Below are 25,093 nucleotides of genomic sequence, written 5' to 3' on the forward strand. Positions count from 1 at the left end.
AACACCTGTCTTTAGAGAAAAATGATTATTTAGACCACAAAAGCAAATCTGTTTTCACAGACTGTCAACTGTAAACATATTTTAAAAATTGCTTGAGTCAAAGATTTGTATAAGTGGCTTAAATGTGAATTCAGGAAGACCAAGAATGCAAAATGGTATTTTGTTAACAAATGGAATTTGCTGTCCTTTGCAATTTTACAGCTGATTCCACTGGAGGATTTTATTCTTTATGGCAGAATATGGAAATTCTGACACTGTAAACATATGAAACTTATAAATCTGGTATTCAAATTTCTTAAACAGGAATGATCAGTCACAACATGTTCTTTTTATAATTCAAAGGTCTTATCAGCAGGGAACTTCTTGCTGTTTTTAAGAGTGTGTAATACCAGTTAAAGCTCTCTAACCTGTTTCTAATTGGATCTTTTTCAACTTTCTAAACAATAACGCTAACATATATTTTTCTGTAAGCCATGACAGTGTTTGAATTTGTAAGGTGTTTATTCATTCCTCTTATACACAGTCCTGATTGTAAGGTCCTTTTGAAGAACATTTTTATAATTATTTGCCCATATCTCTTACGGAAAATCAGTTAACCCTTTTGACTATGTGGAAAAGGCTCCATGGAAAGTGAGAAGCAGCGTGACGTACATTTTTTGCAAAGTGCTGTGTAAGTGGCATCTCAAATCACATGCTAACAGGGAATTGATAAGCTTTTTACAGCTGATTTAACTTCATATATGTTTTACACTAGAAAAGGAAATCCATTACCAGCAGGCTTCACTGTATTCATGCTACAAAGTCAAAAAATTATACCAGGAGGCCAGGAGATAAAAAAAATCACCAAGTAGCAAACTATCAAAAGAGTAAATGCTAACTTAAAAAGGTACATTTTACCCAATGACTTGTGGGGAGGGAAAATGAGAAATTACAAAGACTATGAAGAAGACAGCCTTTGATCATGAAAACATTGTCTGGGTTTCAATCTTTTTTTTTCTTAAATGAAGTAAAGAACCCTAAGTGGTTCTACCACACTAAGATATTAACATAAAGGAACTGATGATGAAAATGGTTGAGAACTTGATACTATACAGGTAGTGGTTGTACAACATTGGAATGTACTAAATGCCACTGAATTGTACACTTTAAAATGGTTTAGTTTTATGTTACATGAATTTCACTTCAATAAAAAAATAAAGCAATTGTACTCTGGTTAAGGTGAATGAGAGAATTTTGCCATTTTCTATTGGTTGCTTGGAAAAAGGGAGTATTTAATACTTCAGAAACATGTTATCAAAAAAATCCTCAGATGAATTCCAGGGATTAATTCAAAGGGAGTAAAAGTTAACCAAGGAGCAGTTACACAGTGGTTTTTTTTTTTTTTTCCTATTCTATTTTTTCCATGCTACCTAAAAGCTGTAAGCAATCATCACTAAGTGTTTTTTGTTTGTTTGTTTGTTTTATGAGACACAGTCTCACTTTGTCACCCAGGCTAGATTGAGTGCCATGGCATCAGCCTAGCACACAGCTACCTCAATCTCCTGGGCTCAGGCAATCCTCCTGCCTCAGCCTCCCGAGTAGCTGGGACTACAGGCATGTGCCACCATGCCCGGCTAATTTTTTGTATATATATATTTTTAGTTAGTCAATTAATTTCTTTCTCTTTTTAGTAGAGACAGGGTCTTGCTCAGGCTGGTTTCGAACTCCTGATCTCGAACAATCCGCCCGCCTCGGCCTCCCAGAGTGCTAGGATTATAGGCATGAGTCACTACGCCCGGCCACTAAGTGTTGTTTTTATTATTATTTTATTAGATTTAGGTGGTACAGGTTGAATTCCATTATATGTACATTATTGTACAGCAGTGGAGTCTGGGCTTCTGGTGTACCCATTCACTAAGTTTTGGGGGGTTTTTTTGAGACAGAGTCTCACTCTGTTGCTTGGGCTAGAGTGCCGTGGTGTCAGCCTAGCTCACAGCAACCTCAAACTCCTGGGCTCAAGCAATCCCTCTGCCTCAGCCTCCCGAGTAGCTGGGACTACAAGCATGTGCCACCGTGCCCAGCTAATTTTTTCTATATGTTTTTAGTTTTCCAGCTAATTTCTTTCTATTCTTCTTTTAGTAGAGGCGTGGTCTCACTCTTGCTCAGGCTGGTCTTGAACTCCTGAGCTCAAACGATCCACCCACCTCGGCCTCCCAGAGTGCTAGGATTACAGGCATGAGCCACCACGCCCAGCCCCCATTCACTAAGTTTTAATAGTTTCTCTGACTCTGCTCTTCCTATCTGCCTCCTACCCAACTTTTCTCTTTCAATATTTATTAAACTCCTACATCCCCCAAGCACTTTAATAGGTGCTCTGATTGCCAGAGTAAATAATATACCTTGCTTTTGCTCAAGGAGTTCAGTCTGTACTCAAATTTTCAAAACTTCCCATGATACTTCCATACCAACTCTAGTTATAAAACCTCCACATCTTTTAATGATCCCACTTCACCTGGACTGCAGCAGCCCTCCCCAAGCTCTCCCATCATATATTCAATTATTTGTGCTGTTTGTGCACCCCTAGTTTCTCTTTTCCTCAGAATAAAGGGAGATTTTAAAAATCCTAAACAAAAACTCCACTTTATTGATTTTCAAATGCTATATAAATGGAACTACTATGTCATAAGAACCTTTAAAAACAGGCACTGAAAGCCTGTGAAGCTGGGACTGGTTCTAGGATTTATTAATACTTATACATTTAAAGGTCATTTCAAAGATTTCCTTTCCCTCTACCCCACCCTCTGTTCGCACCAGCCACCAGCACCTCCACCACTTCCATCTACAATGCCAGGTTGTTCCAAGTTCATGGCCTCTGACCACATCAGTCCCTTCTTTGAAAACAGCTTTGTTTCCATCACACTTTGCTTATTCAACTCTCACAACTGAATTTCTTTCCCTTCAACTTTCATTTTTATTTTCACAGTAGCCACACTACTATCCTGGGGAAAACACACTGGCTTTCACCTTGAAAGGAAGAGGCTCCATCAGGCCCAGATCTAATATGGGCCTGCGATGGGCTGGAGCAGCGACAACTCGGAAAGTGACACAGGCAAAGCAAAACAAGAAAACGGCAGGCGAAGCCACGCTGGCTTCTGCAGAGAGGAAAAACGTAATGTTTGCCAAGTGGAAAAACGATCAACTTAGAAAGAAAAATCATTTTCAAGCTTCTCAGAGTCCCCCAAAACGGAGGAGAATAAAAACAACTCAAAAGCAATTTAATGGATAACACATAGCCTAATTTTGACACAGATTTTGTTCTGAACTCACTCGAAATGTGAAACAGAAGCCATGACATTTAAATTGAATATCTCATTTATGGATAGAAGCAGCTACAGGTTGTCACTCAGCCAATGTGTCAGTGGTGCAGCTGGTAATTTCACCCCGCAGCTGGGAAAAGCAGTTTGTCAGTCAGTCAGTCACAAGAAACCAGATATTTGGGAGGATTTTCACATCAAATCACTTCTCACAGTAGACTTCAACCTTCATCAGACTTGCTAAAGGCACATACAATGCGGAGCTGGTTCTTCTGTTTCTTTCTGAAGGTTGTGAAATTTATGGTGCATATATGGAAGGAGTAAAAAGGTGGGAAAGAGTAATACTGGCATTATTTTAATACATTATGGAGGATTGGACAACAGAGGAACAGGAACTGAAGAAACCTAAACAAAGGGCTCCCAAGTATGATTTCATTAATCTCGGAATACACTAAGCAGTAGACAAGTATGGTCTAATTGTTTCTCATTTGACTTGGCTTGAAAAATCTATTCTCATTTAAACTCCATTTATAGATAGGCATCTTGGCATAGCTGACCTTTTCTTTGTCTAGCTAAGCTCTTTTGAACATGTTGTAAAGGTCTTTTTAGCACCAAAAAATATAATACCAGATGAAGGTCATTATGAAAAGAGAATCAAACCAACGACAGTTAAGGAGAAAAACAAAGTTCCTGTAAGGGTTCTGGCATAGCAACAAGAAGTTAATTGCCTCTTCTTAATATTTCAAACACATGTTAATTAGTAGGCCAATAAAAATTTTATATACTACACAAACAGTGAAAATCTTGGTGCCACCTAGTTTGTGGCTCAACACAGAAAATACTTAATTAAAAAAAAAAAATCACAGTATCCTACTTAGAGACAATAACCCACTATCCACATTATCAACTTTCTGCTGCTATGAACTTAGACATTTCACAGCTCAAACTGGGTATGGAACATGGAAAAAAATGACTAAGTAAAATAATGGTCTTCTTTCATACAAAGCATGAGTGAGTATAGATGTAATAAATACATCTAAATTTGTCATGGTGAATTAAATCAACTTCAGCTTCAGGCAAAGAGGCAGAGTATTAGGCTGAAACAGTCCATTTCTTTCCAATTTGTTATATATGGACAATCTAAAATTTATTTTTACTTGATTAAAAATTAAATTAGGTTTCATTTTTTAATGCAGAGCTCTTTCCTTGAGTATTTCATTTAACAATGGGCAGGCTGGAATGAAGCCAATAATCAAACACTGCAGACTTTGGAAACTTTCCTGGTTTTTCAGACTCTTAATAAAGCCTGAGAAGAGCATCAGTATAAGGGAGTGGGTGTCTTTGTTTTGTGATGACTCACATCACCCAGTATTCATTCATTTATTTTTAAGTCATTCCACAAATATGTGGAAGCTTTTCTAGAAAGGGACCACAGAACATGCAAAAATACTTGGCCTTTACCCTCAAGAACTTTACAGATCTTTCTTCCTCTGCTCCCTCAACATAAGCAGTCCTCTTACTTTAATGATCAGCAACCTCTTAATTTAAACTATCTCTTCCTCTCCTTGAAGAGGAATTAGTTTTCTAATTTCTAAGAAATTAGAAAACTAATTTCTCTTTAGAAGTATATTTCCAAAAGACTATGAGAACAGCTTATTTATTCAAAGACTGACTCAAAGACTTCTGCTTTTAGAAGAAACTAAAGAAGACACAATGGTGAAGAAATCTTTGGGCTTCAGGATACAAAATAGTAGACTCATATGGAGTATTTAAAATTCACTTTAAAGTGGGATTGATATGCACATTATATAAGGGGAAGAAGAGCACAGAAGAGATTATGAAGGGCTTAAACCAATGGGACTATTTAGATATGGTTATGGAAGGGAGAACAAAGTGTTCTATGACTCTTTCAGCAATCAACAGCACTATTAGAAAACCAGCAAAGATGTAGAAGAACTCAGCATTATCAACTAACAGGATCTAACAGACAATTATAGAACATTCCATACAACAACAGCAGAAAACACATTCTTTTAAAGTGCCCATGGTATATTTATGAAGATAGACTATATCCTGGATCATAAAACAAACCTCAGAGTATGTTCTCTAACCATAAAGGAATTGAACTAGAAATCAGTAACAGAAAAATAATAGGAAAAAATCTCCCAATATTTGGAAATTAAACAAAACACTCTAAATAATGCATAAGTCAAAAAGGAAGTCTTAAAAGGACACAAAAAATACTTAGAACTGAATGAAAATAAAAATACAACATATCAACATTTTTCAGATGAAGCTAAAGCAATGTTAAGAGGAAAATTTATAGCACTAAATGCTTACATTAAAAAAGAGGAAAGATCTCACATCAGTAACCTAATTTCTTACCCTAAGAAACTAGGGGGAAAAAAACAAAATAAACCTAAGGCAAGCAGAAGAAAGAAATAATAAAAATAAAAACAAAGAAAAATCAATAAAACAAAAAGCTGATTCTTTGAAAAGATCAATAAAATTGATGTCTCTAAAAAGACAAATATAAAAAAGATACAAATTGTCATATCAAGAATGAAACAAAAGATATAACTATAGATCCTAAAACTGTAGAAAAGGATAATAATGGTATACTACAAACAACTCTACACATAAACCCCACAATTTATTTTTATTTTATTTTATTTTTTTTATTTTAGTGTATTATGAAACCCCACAATTTAGATGAAATGAAGCAATTTCTCAAAAACACAAATTATCAAAATTCACCCAGATAAAACAGATAATCTGAATAATCCTATGATTATTAAAGAAACTTAATCCATGACTAAAAAGCTTCTGAAAAAGAAATCTCCAAGACCAGATGGTTTCACTAGAGAATTTTTGATAAAATTTAAAGGAGAATTAACATAAATTCTCAACAATCTCTTCCAGAAAGTGAAGAGGAAACATTTCCCAACTCATTTTATGAGGCCAGTATTACCTCAATATCAAAACCAGACAAAGACTGCCTGAAAAAGAAAGCTAAAGACCAATATCCCGCATGAACACTGTCATAAAAATCTTCAACAAATTACTAGCAAATCAAATCCATCAACATATAAAAAGAATTATACACCATGACCAAGAGGGATTTATTCCAGGAATACAAGACTGTTTCAATATATGAAAATCCATCATTGTAATGTACCATGTCCACACGCTAAAGATGAAAAAGAACACGATTGTATCAACTGATGCAGGAAAAAGCATTTGACAAAATTCAATACTCTTTCATGATTAAAAAAAAACAACTCAGCAAATTAGAAATAGAGGATACTATGGTTACTTTTATATGTCAACTTGACAGGACCATGGTGTGCCCAGATACTTGGTCAAATAATATGCTGGGTGTGTCTGTGAGGATGTTTCTGGATGAGATTAGCGTTCGAATCCATAGACTGAGTAAAGCAGATTGCTCTTCCTCCTGTGGATGGACCTCAGCTGATCAATTAAAGACCTAAATAGGACAAAAAAGCTTATCAAAAGGGAAACTCCTCTGACTAGTTGATCTGGGACTTCAGTTTCTTCCTACCTTTGCACTTGAACTGAAAATTGGCTCTTCTGGGGTCTTAAGGCTGCCAGCTTTTGGACTAGAAGTTACACCATTGGCTTTCCTGAGTCTCCAGCTTGCTGACTGCAAATCTTGGGACTTTTCAGCCTCTATAATTGTAAGAGCTGATTCCTTACAATAAATAAATCTCTCCTGTCTATCTACATATAGATACCTAAATATAGATACAGATTCCTAAATACCTGGATATCTATATACATGTCCTACTGGTTCTCTTTCTCTAGAGAACCCTGATAAACACAGAGGAGAAATCTCCTAACTGGACAAAGAGCACCTATAGAAAAGCTACAGTTACCATCATACTTAGTAGTGAAAGAAAATGCTTTTACCCTAAAATTGGGAACGAGGCAAAGATATCTGCTCTCATTATTCTTATTCAACGTAATACTAGAAGTTCTAGGTAATGCAATGAGGCAAGAAAAGGAAACAAATGATATACTGGTTGGAAAGGAAAACATAAAGCTCTGTTTGCAAAGGACAAGAATGTCTATGTAGAAAATCCCTAGGATCCTATTGTAAAAACTCCTAGATTTAGTATATTCATACACATACACACAAATGCACCTAAAAATTGTGAAAACTGATTAAGTTCTGTAATCTAGTGAACAATGTTTTATTAATATCAATTCTCTGATTTTGATACTGTAGTACCCTACCCTTAAATAAGATGTCATCATTAGGGGAAACTGGGTAAAGGGTACATGGGACTCTAGATTCTATTTTTGCAAGTTCTTGGGATCTATATTTCAAAATTTTAAAATGCTATTAAAAAAAAAAGATGTGGGCTGGGCATAGTGGCTCACAGCTGTAATCCTAGCACTCTGGGAGGCTGAGGATCGCTCGAGGTCAGGAGTTCGAAACCAGCCTGAGCAGGAGTGAGACCCTGTCTCTACTAAAAATAGAAACAAATCAATTGGCCAACTATTCCTTCAGCACCACATGTGCACGTGAGAAAGAATAAAGAACTAAAAAAAAAAAAACTGGCCAACTAAAAATATATAGAAAAAATTAGCTGGGTATGGTAGTGCATGCCTGTAGTCCCAGTTACTCAGGAGGCTGATGCAGGAGGATCGCTTGAGCCCAGGAGTTTGAGGTTGCTGTGAGCTATGCTGATGCCATGGCACTCTAGCCCAGGCAATAGAGTGAGACTCTGTCTCAAAAAAAAAAAAAAATCATCAGAATGGAACTTCTGAAACCACTGACATACTGTGCCTTCGTCAGCCACATCCTTCCCAAACACTTCATTGATATTTCAAGCTGTCTGCACTGCACTGGTTCCACAATGGAACTCATTTGAAAATAACACGAATTTTTCACTTTTGTGAAACAATGGTTTCACAAAAATTGCTCTCAAAAAAATATGAAAGATAATCACAAACCAAAATGTGCATTTGAAAGACTGAGGATGTACCTTCACAATAAAAATAAAACAAGAAGTGTGTTGGCTGGGCGCAGTGGCTCACGCCTGTAATCCTAGCACTCTGGGAGGCTGAGGCAGGCGGATTGCTCGGAGTCAGGAGTTCGAAACCAGCCTGAGCAAGAGCGAGACCCCATCTCTACTATAAATAGAAAGAAATTAATTGGCCAACTAATATATATAGAAAAAATTAGCCGGGCATGCATGCCTGTAGTCCCAGCTACTCGGGAGGCAGCAGGATCACTTGAGCCCAGGAGTTTGAGGTTGCTGTGAGCTAGGCTGACGCCACGGCACTCACTCTAGCTTGGGCAACAAAGCGAGACTCTGTCTCAAAAAAAAAAAGAAGTGTCAAATTGACATATCAGAAATATCAATTGTCATTTGATATTAAGTATGAAATTGGACATTTCATAGTAACCTAATACATACCTTAATTTAAAAATATTCTGTTGCTAAAAATTGCTAACAATCATCTCAGCCTTCAGCAAGTTGTAATCTATTTATTGGTGGAGGGTCTTGCCTCAATGCTGATGGCTGCTGACTGATCGGGGTGGTGGTTGCTGAAAGCTGGGGTGGATATGGCAATTTCTTAAAACAAGACAATAAAGTTTGTTGAATCCATTGACTTTTCCTTTCATAACAAATTTCTCTGTAGCACACGATGCTGTTTCATAGCATTTTGCCCATAATAGAACCTCTTTCAAAATTGGAGTCAATCCTTTCAAACTCTGCCATTGCTTTATCATTAAATTTATGTAATATTCTCAACCCTTTGTTGTCAATTCAACCATGTCCATGAGCATCTTCACCAGAAGTGAATTCCACCTCAAGAAACCACTTCCTTTGCTCATCCATAAGAAGCAACTTCTCCTCTGTTCAAGTTTTATCATGAGATTCCAGCAATTCAGTCGCATCTTCAGGCTCCACTTCTAATTCCAGTTCTCTTACTATTAACAGCATTTCTGCAATTACTTCCTCCACTCAAGTTTTGAACCCCTCAAAGCCATCCATGAGGGCTGGAATCAACTCCTTCCAAACTCAGGCTCCTGGTTTTTGACTGTCTCCCATGAATCACAAATGTGCTTAATGCAACCTAGAGTGGTGAATCCCTTCCAGAAGAGTTTTCAATTTACTATGTTTAGATCTATCAGAGCAATCATCATACATGGAAGTTATAGCCTTATGAAATATGTTTCTTAAATGTAATAATCAGACATAATAATAAGACTTGAAAGTCAAAATTATTCCTTGATCCATGGGCTGCAGAATGCATGTTGTGTTAGCAGCCAACATTAATCTTGTACATCTCCACCAAAGCTCTTGAGTGACCAGGTACATTGTCAATGAGCAGTAATATTTTGAAAGGAATCTTTGTTTCTGAGCAGTAGGTTTTACCAGTGGGCTTAAAACACTCATTAAATCTGCTGTAAATAGATGTGCTGTCATCCAGGCTTTGTTGGTCCAATTATAGAGCAAAGGCAGAGTAGGTTTGACATAATTCACAAGGGCTCCAGGATTTCCAGAATGGTAAATAAGCACTGACTTCAACTTAAAGTCACCTGCTGCATTAGCCCCTAATTGGAGAGTCAGCATATTCTTTGAAGCCAGACAATGACTTCCACTCTCGATGAAAGTCCTGGATGGTATCTTCTTCCAATACAAAGCTGTTTTGTTTATGTGGAGAATCTGTTGTTTGGTGTAGCTACCTTTATTAATTATCTTAGCTAGATCTTCTGGATAACCTGCTGTAGCTTCTGCATTAGCACATGCTGCTTCACTTTGCACTTTTATGTTATAGAGTTGGCTTCTTTTCTTAAGCCTTATGACCAACCTTTGCTAGATTCAAACTTTTCTTCTGCAGGTCCTCATGTCTTAGCCTTCAAGAATTGAAGGGAACTAGGGCTTTGCTCTGGATTAGGTTTTGGCTTAAGGGAATGTTGTGGCTGCTTTGATCTTCTATCCAGACCACTCAAACTTTCTCCATTATCAGCAGCAAGCTATTTTGCTTTCTCATCATTTGTGTGTTCACTTTTGAGTAGCACTTTTAATTTCCTTCAAGAACTTTTCCTTTGCATTCACAATTTGGCTGTGTGACACAAGAGGCCTAGCTTTGGGCCTATCTCAGCTTTCAACATGTTTTCCTCATTAAGCTTAATCATTTCTAGCTTTTGATATAAAGCAAGAGATGTGCAACTCTTCTTTTTACTTGAACACTTAGAGGCCGTTATAGCATTAATTAGACTAATTTCAATATTGTTGTTTCTCAGGGAACAGGGAAGCCCAAGGAGAGGGAGAGAGATAGGGAACAGCAGGTCAGTGGAGCAGTCAGAACACACGTTTATCAATTAAATTCACCATCCTACATGAGTGTGTCTTGTGGTGTCCCAACAACTACAATAGTAACTTCAAAGATCACTGATCAAAGATCACCATGAGAGTTAATGATGAAAAGTTTGAAGTATTGCAAGAATGACTAAAATGTGACACAGAGACACAAAGTGAAAACATGCTGTTGGAAAAATAGCACCAGTAGACTTGTTTGATGCAGGGTTGCCACAAACTTTCAATTTGTAAAAAATGCACTATCTGTGATATGCAATAAAGCAAAGTACAATAAAACGAGGTATGCCTATAATTATCTTCCATTCATCTCCTCCAATAGTGTAAGCTCTTCAAGGGCAGGGCGCATGTCTCACCCATGTTTATACTCTGAGTAATTAGCATAGTGACTAGAACATTCATCACTAGATATATATGGAGAGGTTACCATAAGCCAGGCACTGTTCCATAAGTAAAATGAACAAGTTCCTTGTCACAGTTCCTTGTGGAAAGACAATAAATAAATACATAAAGAAGGTGATTTTGAAATTGAGATTAAGATAATAAAGGAAATAAAGTGACAGAGGATAAGGACGTGAGCTGGAGGAAATGTTCGTAGTCAGGGTAGGCCTTTGTGAGGAGGTGACACTTGAGCCCAGACAACAAGGAGCTGGTCACGCTTAGATCAGAGCGAAGAGGTCCAAGCACAGAGAAGAGCAAGTGCAAAGGCTCTGAGATATTAATCAGCTGGGTTTGTCATACAAACAAACAAACAAAGATAAATGTGGCTGGCACATAGTAAACTAGGGGAGGAGAGGAAGAGAAAAGGTCAGAGAAGCAGGTCAGGGCTGGAGTGTACAGGCTATGCTGAAAGGTATGGACTTTATTCTAAGAGCATAGAAAGCCACTGGAGGATTTTAAATGTGGAGCAATAAAATCTTATTTATATTTTTAAAAAATCACTTTGGTTGTTAAGTGGTAAAGAAATTAAAGGGGGCCATGAACTTTCTTCCACAGACAGACAAGTTACGACACTCTGCAATTGGGGGTGGGAAGTTAGAGGGAGCACAGTGGCAGTGAAGATGGACAGAAGTAGACACACTGGGAATAAATTTTGAAGACATGGTTGGCAGGACTTGCTATTAAACATGGAAAGTGGGGTATGTCAAAGAGGAATCAAGGATGTCTCCTGGGTATGTGATGTAAGCACATTTACCAAGATGGGGAGGAATAGGAAATGTCTACCATCTTGGACCACGCAAGTATCAGATGCCTAATAGATATTCACCTGTAAAAATGGCATGTAGCAGACATTTAACATATACTTTAATGGCTACCACTCTGAAAACAACAGACTTCATATCAAGCATATAAAGAGCATTCTAAATTTAACTAACTCTATTTACTGTTGGGTTATAGAGAGATAAACATAAAATAATAAGTGACTGAAAGAACCAGATACCTCAGTTCATTTGATAAAATATGTCATTTTTGGCTGCCACTGATGCTTTCTGATCCAGATTATTAATATAAGTATTCTGAATTTTATGTCAGAAGTTTAAACAAATTTAAACAAATGCTGTCAACTTAATTCAAGTGCTTGGTGCACTTTTTCATGCTTTATAAACACTGGATGGTTAGGTGTCAAGAAAGAGGTGAGCAGTGACTTACCAAGTCACTTACACATACAAGGCCACTGGAAGCCAAATTCTTTGATGCTTTTAGTAATGATACACATACTAATCTATTTTATTTTTTGGATAATCCATATTTATTGAGATAATTTACACATAGTTAAATTTGCCCTTTACAGATCTGAGTTTTAACAACCACACAGTCAAGTAACCATCACTACAATCAAGATACAGCACAATTTCTCACCTAAAAAAGTTCCTTCAAGTCCTTTCATAGTCACCCTTCCTCACCCCTAGACCCGGGCAAACACTGATCAGTTTTTTTTTTGTCTCCATTATCTTTTTATTTTTCTTTTTTCTTTTTTTTTTTTTTTGAGACAGAATCTCACTCTGTTGCCTGGGCTAGAGTGCGATGACATCAGCCTAGCTTACAGCAACCTCAAATTCCTAGGCTCAAATGATCCTCCTGCCTCAGCGTCCTGAGTAGCTGGGACTACAGGTACTCACCACCGTGCCCAGCTAATTTTTTGTTTCTATTTTTAGTTGGCCAGGTAATTTTTTCTATTTTTAGTAGAGATGGAGTCTCACTCTTGCTCAGGCTGGTCTCAAACTCCTGACCTCAAGCGATCCTCCTAGCTTGGCCTCCCGAGTGCTAGGATTATAGGAATAAGCCACCATGCCTGGCCTGTCCAATTATCTTTTTAAACTTAAGCATAGTCTTATGAATTTATGACTTTTGTTCATAGATGCCTGGCAAAGCCCTATAAAAATAAAACTTTCTTGAAAAATATGATGTCTGAAATATTAGAACCATTCAAAAAGTATTTAATGACCTTGTAAAAGAAGAAAAATCATCCATTACAATCATTGTTAGGCATTAGATACAGGTCTCCAAACAGGGTTTATAATTTTTCTCTAAGAAAGACTTTTCATCAAATAATTGGCTTGGACAAAATAAGCATGATGTTTAATATACACTCAATAAACAGATTTACATACTTTTTACTCAAAATAACCTGCCGTTTAGGTTACCATCTTATCTAAAATGTTAATTAAGACATAAAACAACACACAATGGTTTTTACATATGATTTTCTATAACAGGAAACTGGTAAATTTAAATTAATTTTCCAAGTCAATTTCATTTGTAGAATTCTTTATCAATACCAGTCCCACTTATTTTTATTATCCATTTTGAATTTTAAAAATATTTTATTGATAGCTATCCCAAGTATACTGATTTGATCTTTACAAATTATAGGAATATATTATTACACATATTCTAAAACTATGTATATCTATTCTGCATCAATAAAAATATATTTTATAATATTTTGACAAATATACATGACATTTAATTTTGGAAAATCTATACTATTATTATTCAAGTAGGTCAGTCTTTGTTAAATCTACTATAAAAGTAGATCCTTAACTCGACCTGCTGGGATATATTTTCATTTTACACATTTATTATATAGAGGCAATGATATTTAATGTCCGAAAAAAGTAATTTATTAATTGATTCTTAATTGGTGTGAATGAATGAACACATCTTCCACGGTGTGTGTCAGAAATGGTGGCATACACTTCAGTTGTAAGGCCTTGGGCTTTGTAATCAGAAAAGTCTGGCTCTAGTTCCAGCTCTATTATTTATTGGTTGTGCAGACTCTGAGTAAGTAACTCATATCTTATAGCCTTAGTTCTCTCATTCATTAAATGTGAAGAGCAGTACTAGCTATTTCATACAGCATGAATACAAAGTGCTTAGTGCCAGATCTGGAACATATAAGTGCTCAATAAATGTTAGCTATTAGATAACAGATGGAATTTCCATTTCAAAACCATGAAAATGTTCTATTATTCAGCACTCTGGAACAATATAGAAAGTGTCATTATTTATATTTTATAGATGACAAAGTGAGTGGATCAGCAGACTTATTAACTCAGGTGCATACAGTTAAAGAGAAGCAGAAGGGCACCTGGCTGTTCAGACAACTCTGGTAATCTAAGGTCTGATGCTGCCATTCTTTCTAAGAGTGGAATTTTCTTCCACTTTTTTAAAAAAGTAAAGAAGAAATAGTGCTCTGTGATAAAAGCCACAAAAAAGGCAAGGATGGTATGTTAGTTCATTTCACCTGTTATTACAAAATACCATACACTGGGTAGCTTATAAACAACAGATATTTATTTCTCACAGTTCTGGAGCCTGCAAAGTCCAAGATCAAGGCCCCAGACAATTCATTTTCTGGTAAGGGCCTGCTTCCTCACGGACAGCCTTCTCACTGTAACCTCACATGGTAGAAGGGGCAAGGGAACTTTCTGGGGTCTCTTTTATAAGGGCGTTAATCTCATTCGTGAGGGTTCTGCCCTGATGACCTGATCACTTCCCAAAGTCCTTACTTCCTAATATAAAGGTTAGGATTTCAATACATGAATTTTAAGGAGACACAGTCCATCGCAGATGACTACAGGAGAGATCAGCATATTGTAGTTTTCCTTCAGTGTAGTAAAAAAAAAGTCTCTTAACCTTAACTTTCTTCTCTATAAAAAGGGATTTCATTAAATGGGAGCTCATTTGGTGAAGCCAATCACACAGAGTGATTGATCACATAACGTTTAAGTTTGAAATAATTTTCTTAACTCAGTTTAAAATGGAAGTATTTTACCTTTACTCCACTTTCTCCTCTTATTCCTTAGAAGCATCATACTCTTTTTTTTTTTTCCCTTCCACTTTTTACTGACCAAACTTACTAAGAAAATTTATGGAGCTCATAAAATTTTAAACTAAGTTGGAAGGAAACTGAGAGGATATTTAGTCCAACCCTTTCATTTTAAGGTGAAGAATGAAGCTAAGAAGGGAAATGACTAAAATAAAATAAAAGCCAAAGTGGGCCTAGACCCAATTGTCTTTTATCCCATGAGGTGTCCCACTACCAGGGTATCAAATACATAGGCCAGGCGGTCACCAGAGCATCCACACCAGACATCAGCCATCACACCACCATTTCCTTCTGAGTCTTAACACCCTGGAGTCCCAATGTTGTGCTCAAGCTAGCTGTTGCCAGCGAAAGTGGCCACGTCTCTTTAATAATTTAGTAAATGTGAACCTAAAATTCCCCACTTAAAATGTTAACACCATTTTTTTCCCCTTCCCTATGTATTTTGAGTTTAAGAAATAATTAAACCTTTCACGGCAGTAATGACCTTTTAGGGAAATTTGAATTCCGCACATTCAAAATGTTGTTGGAGGCCGGGTGCGGTGGCTCACACCTGTAATCTTAGCACTCTGGGAGGCTGAGGTGGGAGGATTGGTTTAGCTCAGGAGTTCAAGACCAGCCTCAGCGAGAGCCAGACGCTGTCTCTACTAAAAATAGAAAAAATTAGCTGGGCGTGGTGGTGCTCGCCTGTAGTCCCTGCTACTCAGGAGGCTGAGGCAGGAGGATCACCTGAGACCAGGAGTTTGAGGTTGCTGTGAGCTAGGCTGATGCCATGGCACTCTAGCCTGGGCAACAGAGAGTGAGTCTCTGTCTCCAAAAAAAAAAAAAAAAAAAAAAAATCGTTGGACACTGTGAAGTAAACTTATTTTGTTAAAAATTTTAAAAGAAATATAAGCAAAATTAATCTATGGTGATAGAAATCAGAACAGTGATTGCTTGGGGCAGGGGCTCACTGGGAAGGAGCAGGAGAAAACTTCGTAGGCTAATGGAAATGTTCTATATCTTGATGTGGATGTGGTCCAACTGTACACTTAAGATCTGTGCATTTCACTTTATGTAAATTATATATTTTAAAATCAATCCCAACTACTCACATAGGAATTATTTTAAAATCCTCATCCAAAAGAAGGACTTGAACTGCAACCCAGCTGATGAAAGGCAATGAACAAACTGATAGATATCTTTTAAAATCACTGTCGCTAAATGCATTTTTGTTCAACTATTCATGAGAATAACATACACTATGCCGGAACTCATGTATTTGGAAAGCAAGTAGAGTTTCCTTTCAGGCTATGCCAATTAATGAATTCTGCTTTCAATAGGAATGAGACTATTATTTAAGAACTGTGTACACTATTGTGATAACATATCCACTGATCTCTATTGTCCACTTGAAATTTAATAATAAAACTTTGTCCTAAAGACCACAAGAAAACTTAAGACTTTTATAGATAAGGAAGGTATGGTTGAACACAGAGTATACTAATTAAGTTTTCATTTTTCTATTTTCTATACTACCTTACTATAAAAACCTGAGTATAGATGGGCACTTGGGTTGTTTCCACATCTTTGTAATTGTGAATTGTGCTCCCATAAATATTTGAATGCAGATGTCTTTATTATAGAATGTTTCTTTTTCCTTTGGGAAAATACCCAGTAGTGGGATTGCTGGATCAAATGGATCAAATTCTACTTTTATTTCTTTGAGGTATCTCCATATTATTTTGCATAGAGGTTGTACTAATTTGTAGTCCTACCAGTGACCCCAGCAGTACAAAGTCAACATATGTAACCAAAGAGTTTGTACCCCTGTAATATTCTGAAATTTAAAAAAAACAAACCTGAGTATATATGACATTCTGCCCACTGCATACCATATTTGGTAGCAGAGTCTTGACAAAAGCAAAAAAGACTATTGAACAGGAGTAAAGAATTGGCTTTTCTTAGCTGATAAACACGTCGGTTAGGTGCATAAATTGGTTAAAGATACTGCTCTGTTAGTGGTTATTATCATAAGGAGAACAGGGAAAATTTAGAGTTCAAATTATAGTTAGAAAAGGAAGGCAAATTTCTCACCTTTTTCAGCAAAGTGACTTTATAAATGATAAATCTTAGCATATGTTAATATGTTAATAAGGGTCTCGTATGCTAGCCAGCACTCTGATAAATGATAGCTGTTTACGAAAACAAAATATCCTGTTACTAACAAAAGATCCATAGTAGAGTTATGAGTACTTTCCCTGTCCCTAGTGATGGTTTTACGTACCAGATCTGGCTTCACGCGGAGAATCAGGGGAAAGGAGAGCCACATGGCACGCAAGGTGGTGAGCACCGTGGAGAGCCAGGACTGCTGAACCTCACGGCTTCTTGGAATTCGGTGAATGTAGTATTTGGTAGACTAAAAGGAAATGGAATCCAAATTAAATGGGTCGCTAATACCAAGATTAAACATAGTAACAGTTAACATTTGCAGAAATAGGAAGTGCTTTTTTGTTCATTTTTCATCTTCATTCTAACCACTTTTAAATTAGAATTGTAAAGCCTATTTCATGCTTTGTATAACACGCGCATCACTGGCTTGTAACAGAAAAATTCCTAAATATGATTCAAAAAACTGTTAAAGTCAGTATAGATAATAAATTGGGGGAAATTTTCTATAAAATATCTTTTAGGCTAAGATCTTAACATGTTAATATGCAAATAGTTCTTACAAATTGATATGTAAGACATAACTAGTAACAAGATGTGCAAAGAAGATGGATGGATAATTCCAAACAGAAGAAATACAAATAACTAATAAACAAATGAAAAGATGGCTAACAATTAAGCACAAAAGAAAACAATCATTTTTCACCTACATGATTGGTAATGATTGATGATACCCATTATTATCCAGATTATAAGGAAATAAAAATTCACATTCCGTGCGCAAATACATTGGTACAACTTTTTGGAAGGGCAACCTGGAAACATCTATCAACATTTTAAATGTGTCTACCTTTGATCTAGTATTTCTGCTTCCGGAAGTATATCTTACAGATTTACCCACATCACTGTGGTAAATGATAAACACTGTATCATTGTTTCTGTCTGTGGAAATCAGAAACAGACCAAATATTCCCCAACAGGGAATGGAGAAGTCCATATAATAAGATATATGGAGAAATGTTAAAAATGACATAGAAAGATATCCCAAGATATCAAATCTATGCAATTGTAGGATGGTATGTTTAGTACAATCTAATGTCCATTAAGAAAACATATACACAGTTGTTTGCAATCCAATGCCTATTAAAAAAACACACATATACACATGTTTGTACATGCATATATACATATATTAGTATTTGCAAGCAGAAAATCTGGAACTTTGTGCCACAAATCGTAAGAAGGATGATACTATAGGATATTCTCATTTCCCAGGCCATAATATACCCATGTTTCAAATTTGTAACAAGAATGTATTAGATTGTTATTTCCTTGCTTATTTTGTGAGATCTTTGTAGATCCTGGATATTAGCCCTTTATCAGATGTATAGTTTGCAAATACTATCTCACATTCTGTCGGTTGTCTGTTTACTCTATTGATTATTTACTTTGCTGTGCAGAAGCTTTTGAACTTAATCAAGTGCCATTTATTTGTTTTTGTTTCTACAGTATTTGCCTTTGGACTGTTAGTCCCTGAAGATCAGGGATGGAGCCTATGGTCAGAGCTCCTGGCCCAGCAGAGGCAGTGAAGCCTCACGGCCTGACAGGAGCACTGAAGCCTCGGTGGTGGAGCTGAGGGCTCAGCAGCAGCGGTAAAGCCCTGGGAGTAGAGCCTTGGCAGCCAGGCTAGAGCTAAAGCCTAGATCTTTCTCTGTGAAATTGACCATTTACAAGGGCCTTCATGGGTTCTCTCTCCAGACAACAGGACCATGAGAGAGGAGAGTCCTGAGGCTTTGAGGTATGTCCCCAAAGGGCAAGAGAGCCTGCTAGTTAGAGCAAGCAGAGTATTCCATTATGCATTTAAAACTGCTTAAAAAATTCTCTGCCCTACTGTTCTGTATTATACTTGCTGTACAGCCATGTGGTCAAGTAGACAGGAATCTGGGGCCATGGTGATAGGGACAGGGCCCTCAGATTAGCTCTGCTTGACACCAAAAGTTGGGTGCTGGGTAATTTGATGTTATATCACCTAAAGGAAACAGGCCATGGCAAAATATTAAGAGAGTTTTTATTATTTTACATAGTTTAAGAAAATAATCAAATATATAAAGAAGTCAATGAGGAAAAATTATCAACAGAAGGCTTGTATTTTGGCCTTAACAAAAATTCCTTTGAAGACAAAGGAACAGGGCAGAAGTTCAGAGAGCTACAATTCAGGCCTACGACCTTTGGCCTGGAATTCCTTGGAGGTTGTGGCATCTGGAAAAATCCAAATGAAGGCATCCTCATAGACATGTTGCTTTTGTTAGTTGGCACCTTTGCCTTGGGGGCACTGTTCCTGGCCCAGGTTTATGCCCTGTAATGGGACACAGGACATAAAAGATGCCCTGTCTACCATTTTATACCACCTACCCCCACTCCCAGACCCAACATTTGGTTCACAAGTGGACACATGACCCAAGCAAGGTCAATCTCTTCTTGGGATTCTTACAGACCCTGAAGGGAAAGTAGTTCTGCCATTGAGGCACACTGTCAGCTGCTCATCTAACACTCAATCCATTCTACTGGGGCTGAGAAATATAGACACCAGGTCCTGGAATAACATCATCTCATTCAATGTTGTGTCATTATAACATTGACAAGAAAAAAAAAAATCAATTTCTAGTTGAGCCCACTGCCTATGTGGAGTTTGCACGATCTCCCCAGGTCTGTGTGGGCTTTCTCTGGGTACTCTGTTTTCCTCCTGCATCTCAAAGCTGTGCACGTTAGGTGAATCAGCATGTCTATGTGGTCTCAGCGTGGGTGAGTGTGGGTGTGGGTTTGAGTGTGCCCTGTGATGGGATGATGTTTTTGCCAGGGCTGGTGCCCACCTTTTGCCCTGAGTTGCTGGGTTAGGCTCCAACCACCTGTGACCCTGAGCTGGAATAAGTGAGTAAATCATTCTTGTATTTGTTTTTTATTAATCTTTCTTAAATGTATGTGTAGCTCACATTTCAATGTTTAATATTAGAAGTGTTTTGGTCTTTATTTAGAAGTTTGATGATATTTCTGTGACCAGAAATATGCCATAGGAAATTAACTCTTGTTTATATCAATTAGCTTATGGTAAAATTAGTTTTGTTACACATAGTTTCTATCAAAGTTGCAGTTTCCAAGAGCCTAAGGATGAAGTTAAGTGAGAACTTAGTGCACTTTTTTTTTTCTTTATGCACTAGTTTTTTCTACAATAAGTCAGAACTGAACTATCATATTTACCACCAAAACATGCAACTTCTTCTGTATTCCCAAGCCAGAAATCAACAAATGAATAGTAGGACCTACCATAGATTTCCTGCTAGATATGAAGATATATGTTGGGGTTGTCAGGGACAGCGAGGGAGGAGGCTGCCTCCACGTTTCCTTCTAAAACCTCTACACACATCCCACAGCTATCCACTTATGCCACACGTTCCTGCTACGCCCATGGTTCAAGCCAGCACCATCTCTCACCTTGACTGCTGCAACAGCCTCTTAACTAGTCTCTTTGCATCTCCCCTTGCTCCCCTGCAACTCATTCTCTACAGAATCAGCAGACCCATCTTTTTATAATGTAAGGCAGATGCATGCTTTCGTTCTCTTGCTTAAAATCCTCCAACAGCTTTCCACCTCACTTGTGATAAAGTCCAAATTTCTTACAATTGCTCTCCAGGTCCCACGTAATCTGGTGCTGGTTTATTTCTCTAGTTCCTCCTTGCTCACCACTGGAGCCACGCTGGTCTTCTGTCTGTTCTTTGAATGTGTCAAACTTATCCTTTCTGAGGGCCTTTTCTGCTTATTCTCACCAGTCTGCTTTGCCCACAGGTAGCTCCTTCCTGCAAATCAGGTCTTGTTTGAACATTATCTCCTCATGTGAAGAGACAATTCTACTCCCAATACATGGTCACTCTCTACCACACTGTCTTATTTTACTGTCTTCATAGCAATCATCACTACCTAAAAGTAATTTGTTCATTTACGTGTGTGACTGTTGCCTGCCTCTCCCGCTGGACTGCAAACTCTATGCGAGGAAAGGATTTCATCTTGTTTACTGCTATTAATCCCAGTGCCTCGGGTTTTGTACATCATGAGTACTCAGTAATAACTTGCTGAACAGATAAATGACAATCACTATAGTTTCTAGAAGTCCAGTCTATGGTCTATGCTGTGGGATGGTGATGGGGAAGCTGCTGGTTCTTAATCTCATGACATCTCAGGGCTATAAGAGACCAACTAATTCAACTTCCTCACTTCACTGATGAAGAATCTGAATTTTTCCAAGGTGACAGTGCCAGGACCTGAACCCAGGTCTTCCACATGTCCTGAAATACACTGCTGACTCAACCTTCTACAGATCTTTCTTGGCTCTCTGTGTCTCACTGCTGAGGAGCCAGCCTTCCACAATATATAAGGAGCTGGGCCAGGCGTGGTGGCTCACGCCTGTAATCCTAGCCCTCTGGGAGGCTGAGGCGGGCGGATTGCTTGAGGTCAGGAGTTCGAAACCAGCCTGAGCAAGAGTGAGACCCCGTCTCTACTATAAATAGAAAGAAATTAATTGGCCAACTAATATATATAGAAAAAATTAGCTGGGCATGGTGGCGCATGCCTGTAGTCCCAGCTACTCGGTAGGCTGAGGCAGCAGGACTGCTTGAGCCCAGGAGTTTGAGGTTGCTGTGAGCTAGGCTGACACCATGGCACTCACTCTAGCCTGGGCAACAGAGTGAGACTCTGTCTCAAAAAAAAAAAAAAAAATATATATATATATATATATATATTTAAAAAGCGGAACCAGCTTCCTATGAAGTATACTTCCTGGCTCCTGTTGCTCCTGTGTATAGCCAACTACCCATCCTGACGCATTTCCTTTTCCTTCCTTATTTTTCAACTCACCTGCTCTCAAACCTATAGAGCTTATTGTCTCTTCTCCTGCCTTATGGGAACTGAGCTCTGTGTCTCATCCTCTCTCTCTGTCCTTTTGCCCTGTTCTCCTCTGTAGATTGGCTTACCAATCCCACCTACCACTGTTACCAGGGATTCCTTCACCTATTCCCCAAGCCTTTAGGGGGAAAAAACAGGAATAAGAACATAGGACCCCAGAAACCTTCAGAATTTTCTGTTGAATCTTAGGCTTCAAGTTTTTTTCTGGAAAGTTCTGCTGTTTTGCTATTGTTCCTACCTGGCAGCCAACTGGGTTACATGTTCCTAAAAAGGATATTTGAGTTCCTTCCTTCTATGCAGTTCAATGTGTACATCCTGCAATATAGACCTCACCTATCTTGTAATGTGATCTAGTCTCTTTTACACAATTGGCCAAAGAAGTAAGACTCTTTTTTTGCTCTACCATATAGAGCCATATCTTAGTGAAATATCCTATCTAACTAAGCTTCCTAATTCCTATAGGGCAGGGGACAGGTCCTATAGTCCTCTGTATGTCCATAGGGCCTCCCAATGCTCCCTATATCTGCTTGACTGATGTAACCAAATGTATAGTGGCAAGAAAGACAAGAAAAGTAGAATGCTTAAGAGTAACAAAATAGGGGGGCATGGGGCAATATAAGTAACCTTAACACTTGTACCCCCATAATACACAAAAATATATATATATATTTTAAAAATTGGATCTACTCACATTTAAAAAAAAAGAGTAACAAAATAAAGTAGAGAATAGTTTTTTTTGAGGGTTCCAGTTTGTCTGAAATTATGTGAAACACTGAGTTAAATACTAATAGTATATGGCAACTTCTAACTTTCAAAGTCTGTTCCAGAATTACATCACTGCTAAAAACCACGAACATATCTGGCTTTAGATTTGTCAAAACTAAACAGAAGTTTATAGTGATTTAGATGGAAATAATTCCACCAAAGAAGCCAGATGGCATCATAAACCACAACAGAGAAGATCAAGTGGTTATGAAGTCATTCTTTGCTGTTACCACCCACTGTAACGTATAATACATTTATTATTTAATGAATGCCACACTATTAAAGAACCTTGGAAATAAGAGAATACTAAAATGGTGAAATTTCACTCAACCAAAAATGGTTTCAGCTTTCTTTAACTTTTTTAAAAGTGCAATATATGTATATATGTTAAATATGTTTGATGGCTCGACCAATCATTATGAAACCAAGATGACCATAATTTACCACAAAAAATGTTTTTCTATGCATGTCCTTCAAGTTTCTAATAGGTGTTTACTTCATGGTATTGATGAAGCGGCATGTGAGAGAGGGAGCTGGGGTTCCAGTGGGCCCTGCTCACCAGCTCCACCACCTTGAGGGAATCAACCTCTCTGGACCCCAGTCTCCCACTGTGAAAAAAGGAGGCCTGGCTGAGATCAGGGATCCTCAACTAGCCACCATGATCCCACAACTGGCCATCAAGTCTGACTCGGGATTTTGGCCCAAAAGATTTTTGAAGCCTTTTATAATAAACATTTGTTGTTTTCTTCCCAGCCTTTATTGATCACTTCTTTTGACAAAACTCCAATTTTCCTTTGGGTAACTGATTCTCTCATGTTATCTGCCAGCTGGTTTTGGTAGTATTCACCCCCTTTCTTTTTTACTCCCAACCTTAGCTCCAAAAGTAGGCCCGGAATGGCTTCAGCAACATGGAATAATCCTCACTCCTGGCCACAATGATTGCTAAAAGATGGGAGTATAACCCACCTGGAGATTATGAGACAGGAAATGTTTGCTGGGGCTTCTGGGAAAAGAGGCTTTATCCCTCTCTCATATGCTCTAAGAGGCCCACTTGTTCCTCAGACAGCGTAGTAAAAAGACATGAAGCTAGAAGGTGCTACAGGTTTTTGCTACCTTGATGACAGAGCTTGGGGCTGCTGGAGACAGTGCTGTGGGGAGCCTAGAGGAGCTGCCACTGTAGAAGATGGAGCAGAGAGACACCTGCTATCATTAGTGACGTCCCTGGGCAGCTGGACCAAGTCCTGACAGAAACGTCATTGAATTTTTCCTGTTTCATAAGTTGACAAATTCCCTTTATTATTTAAGCCACTTTTGATTTTAGGAGTATGTCACTTGCAATTGAAACACCTTTCCTATGGCTTAAAAATGGTATGAATTTAAGACTGCTTTCTTTTCTCAAAACAAGAAAATACATTAAAATCACATCTGAAAACAATTGTTTATGACACTAGATTTCAGAGTTGCACTCTTCATTATGAACACAATCCATTTGCTCATTCATTCACTCAACACCCAATGAGCACCTTACCAGGTGACAAGAACCAGGCTAGGAACACAAGGGTGAATAAGATGTTCACAAGGAACTCACTACAGTCTGGTAGGGCAGCACAGGAAAAATATTTGCACCCAAAGAGAGAAATACAACATGAGATAATTATTAAATATAATGTTAGCACCAAGTAAGAAGTGATCAATTGTACTCTGATAAACTAAGCCAGGCTTCACAGATGAGATACCTGATCTGACTTGTAAGGGATATGAAATTTTCTAGGTATAGCTGGGTCTGGCGGGGGGTGAAGGGTCTTCTAGGCAGGGGAAGTAGCGTGTTCAGAGCAGAGAGGCATAAAATAGCATGACATGTTTCTGGAATTATATTTTGGTATGTAAGAAGACAGGCAGAGAGCAGGAGAAAATGGTGCTTCAAAGCCATGTTAAGGAGTCTACACTTGAATCTAAAGGCAATGAGGAGCCACTGATGGATGTTTAAACAGGGGAGTACTGTGACCAGATCTGCATTCAAGAAATACCACTCTGGCAGTCATGAGAATGGACAGAATGGGGTGGGGAACAACGGAGAAGGGCAATTATTTGGGAGATCACTGAAATGCATCAGAATGACGGCGAGGCCTAAAGGACAGCTGCAGCACTAAGGTGAGGAATGGAGAGGACAAACAGTGGGGAGCAGGGGTCTAGGAGGCTGGAGAGCTTGGGGCAACTCTCAGGTTTCTAGCTGGGGTGAACAGTAC

General features: G+C 38.0%; 1 protein-coding gene across 1 annotated transcript in view; it reads right to left on the reverse strand.

The window, feature by feature from the left end:
* ALG14 (ALG14 UDP-N-acetylglucosaminyltransferase subunit) overlaps positions 1-25,093 on the reverse strand; it is an 87,576-nt gene that overhangs the window by 35,824 nt on the left and 26,659 nt on the right. Inside the window, exon 3 of the mRNA XM_012790987.3 lies at positions 17,248-17,379. Within this exon, the coding sequence (XP_012646441.1) occupies positions 17,248-17,379 (132 nt within the window). The remainder of the gene's footprint in view (positions 1-17,247; positions 17,380-25,093) is intronic.

The sequence above is a fragment of the Microcebus murinus genome, chromosome 2, assembly GCF_040939455.1.
Source record: "Microcebus murinus isolate Inina chromosome 2, M.murinus_Inina_mat1.0, whole genome shotgun sequence".
NCBI lineage: Eukaryota > Metazoa > Chordata > Mammalia > Primates > Cheirogaleidae > Microcebus > Microcebus murinus.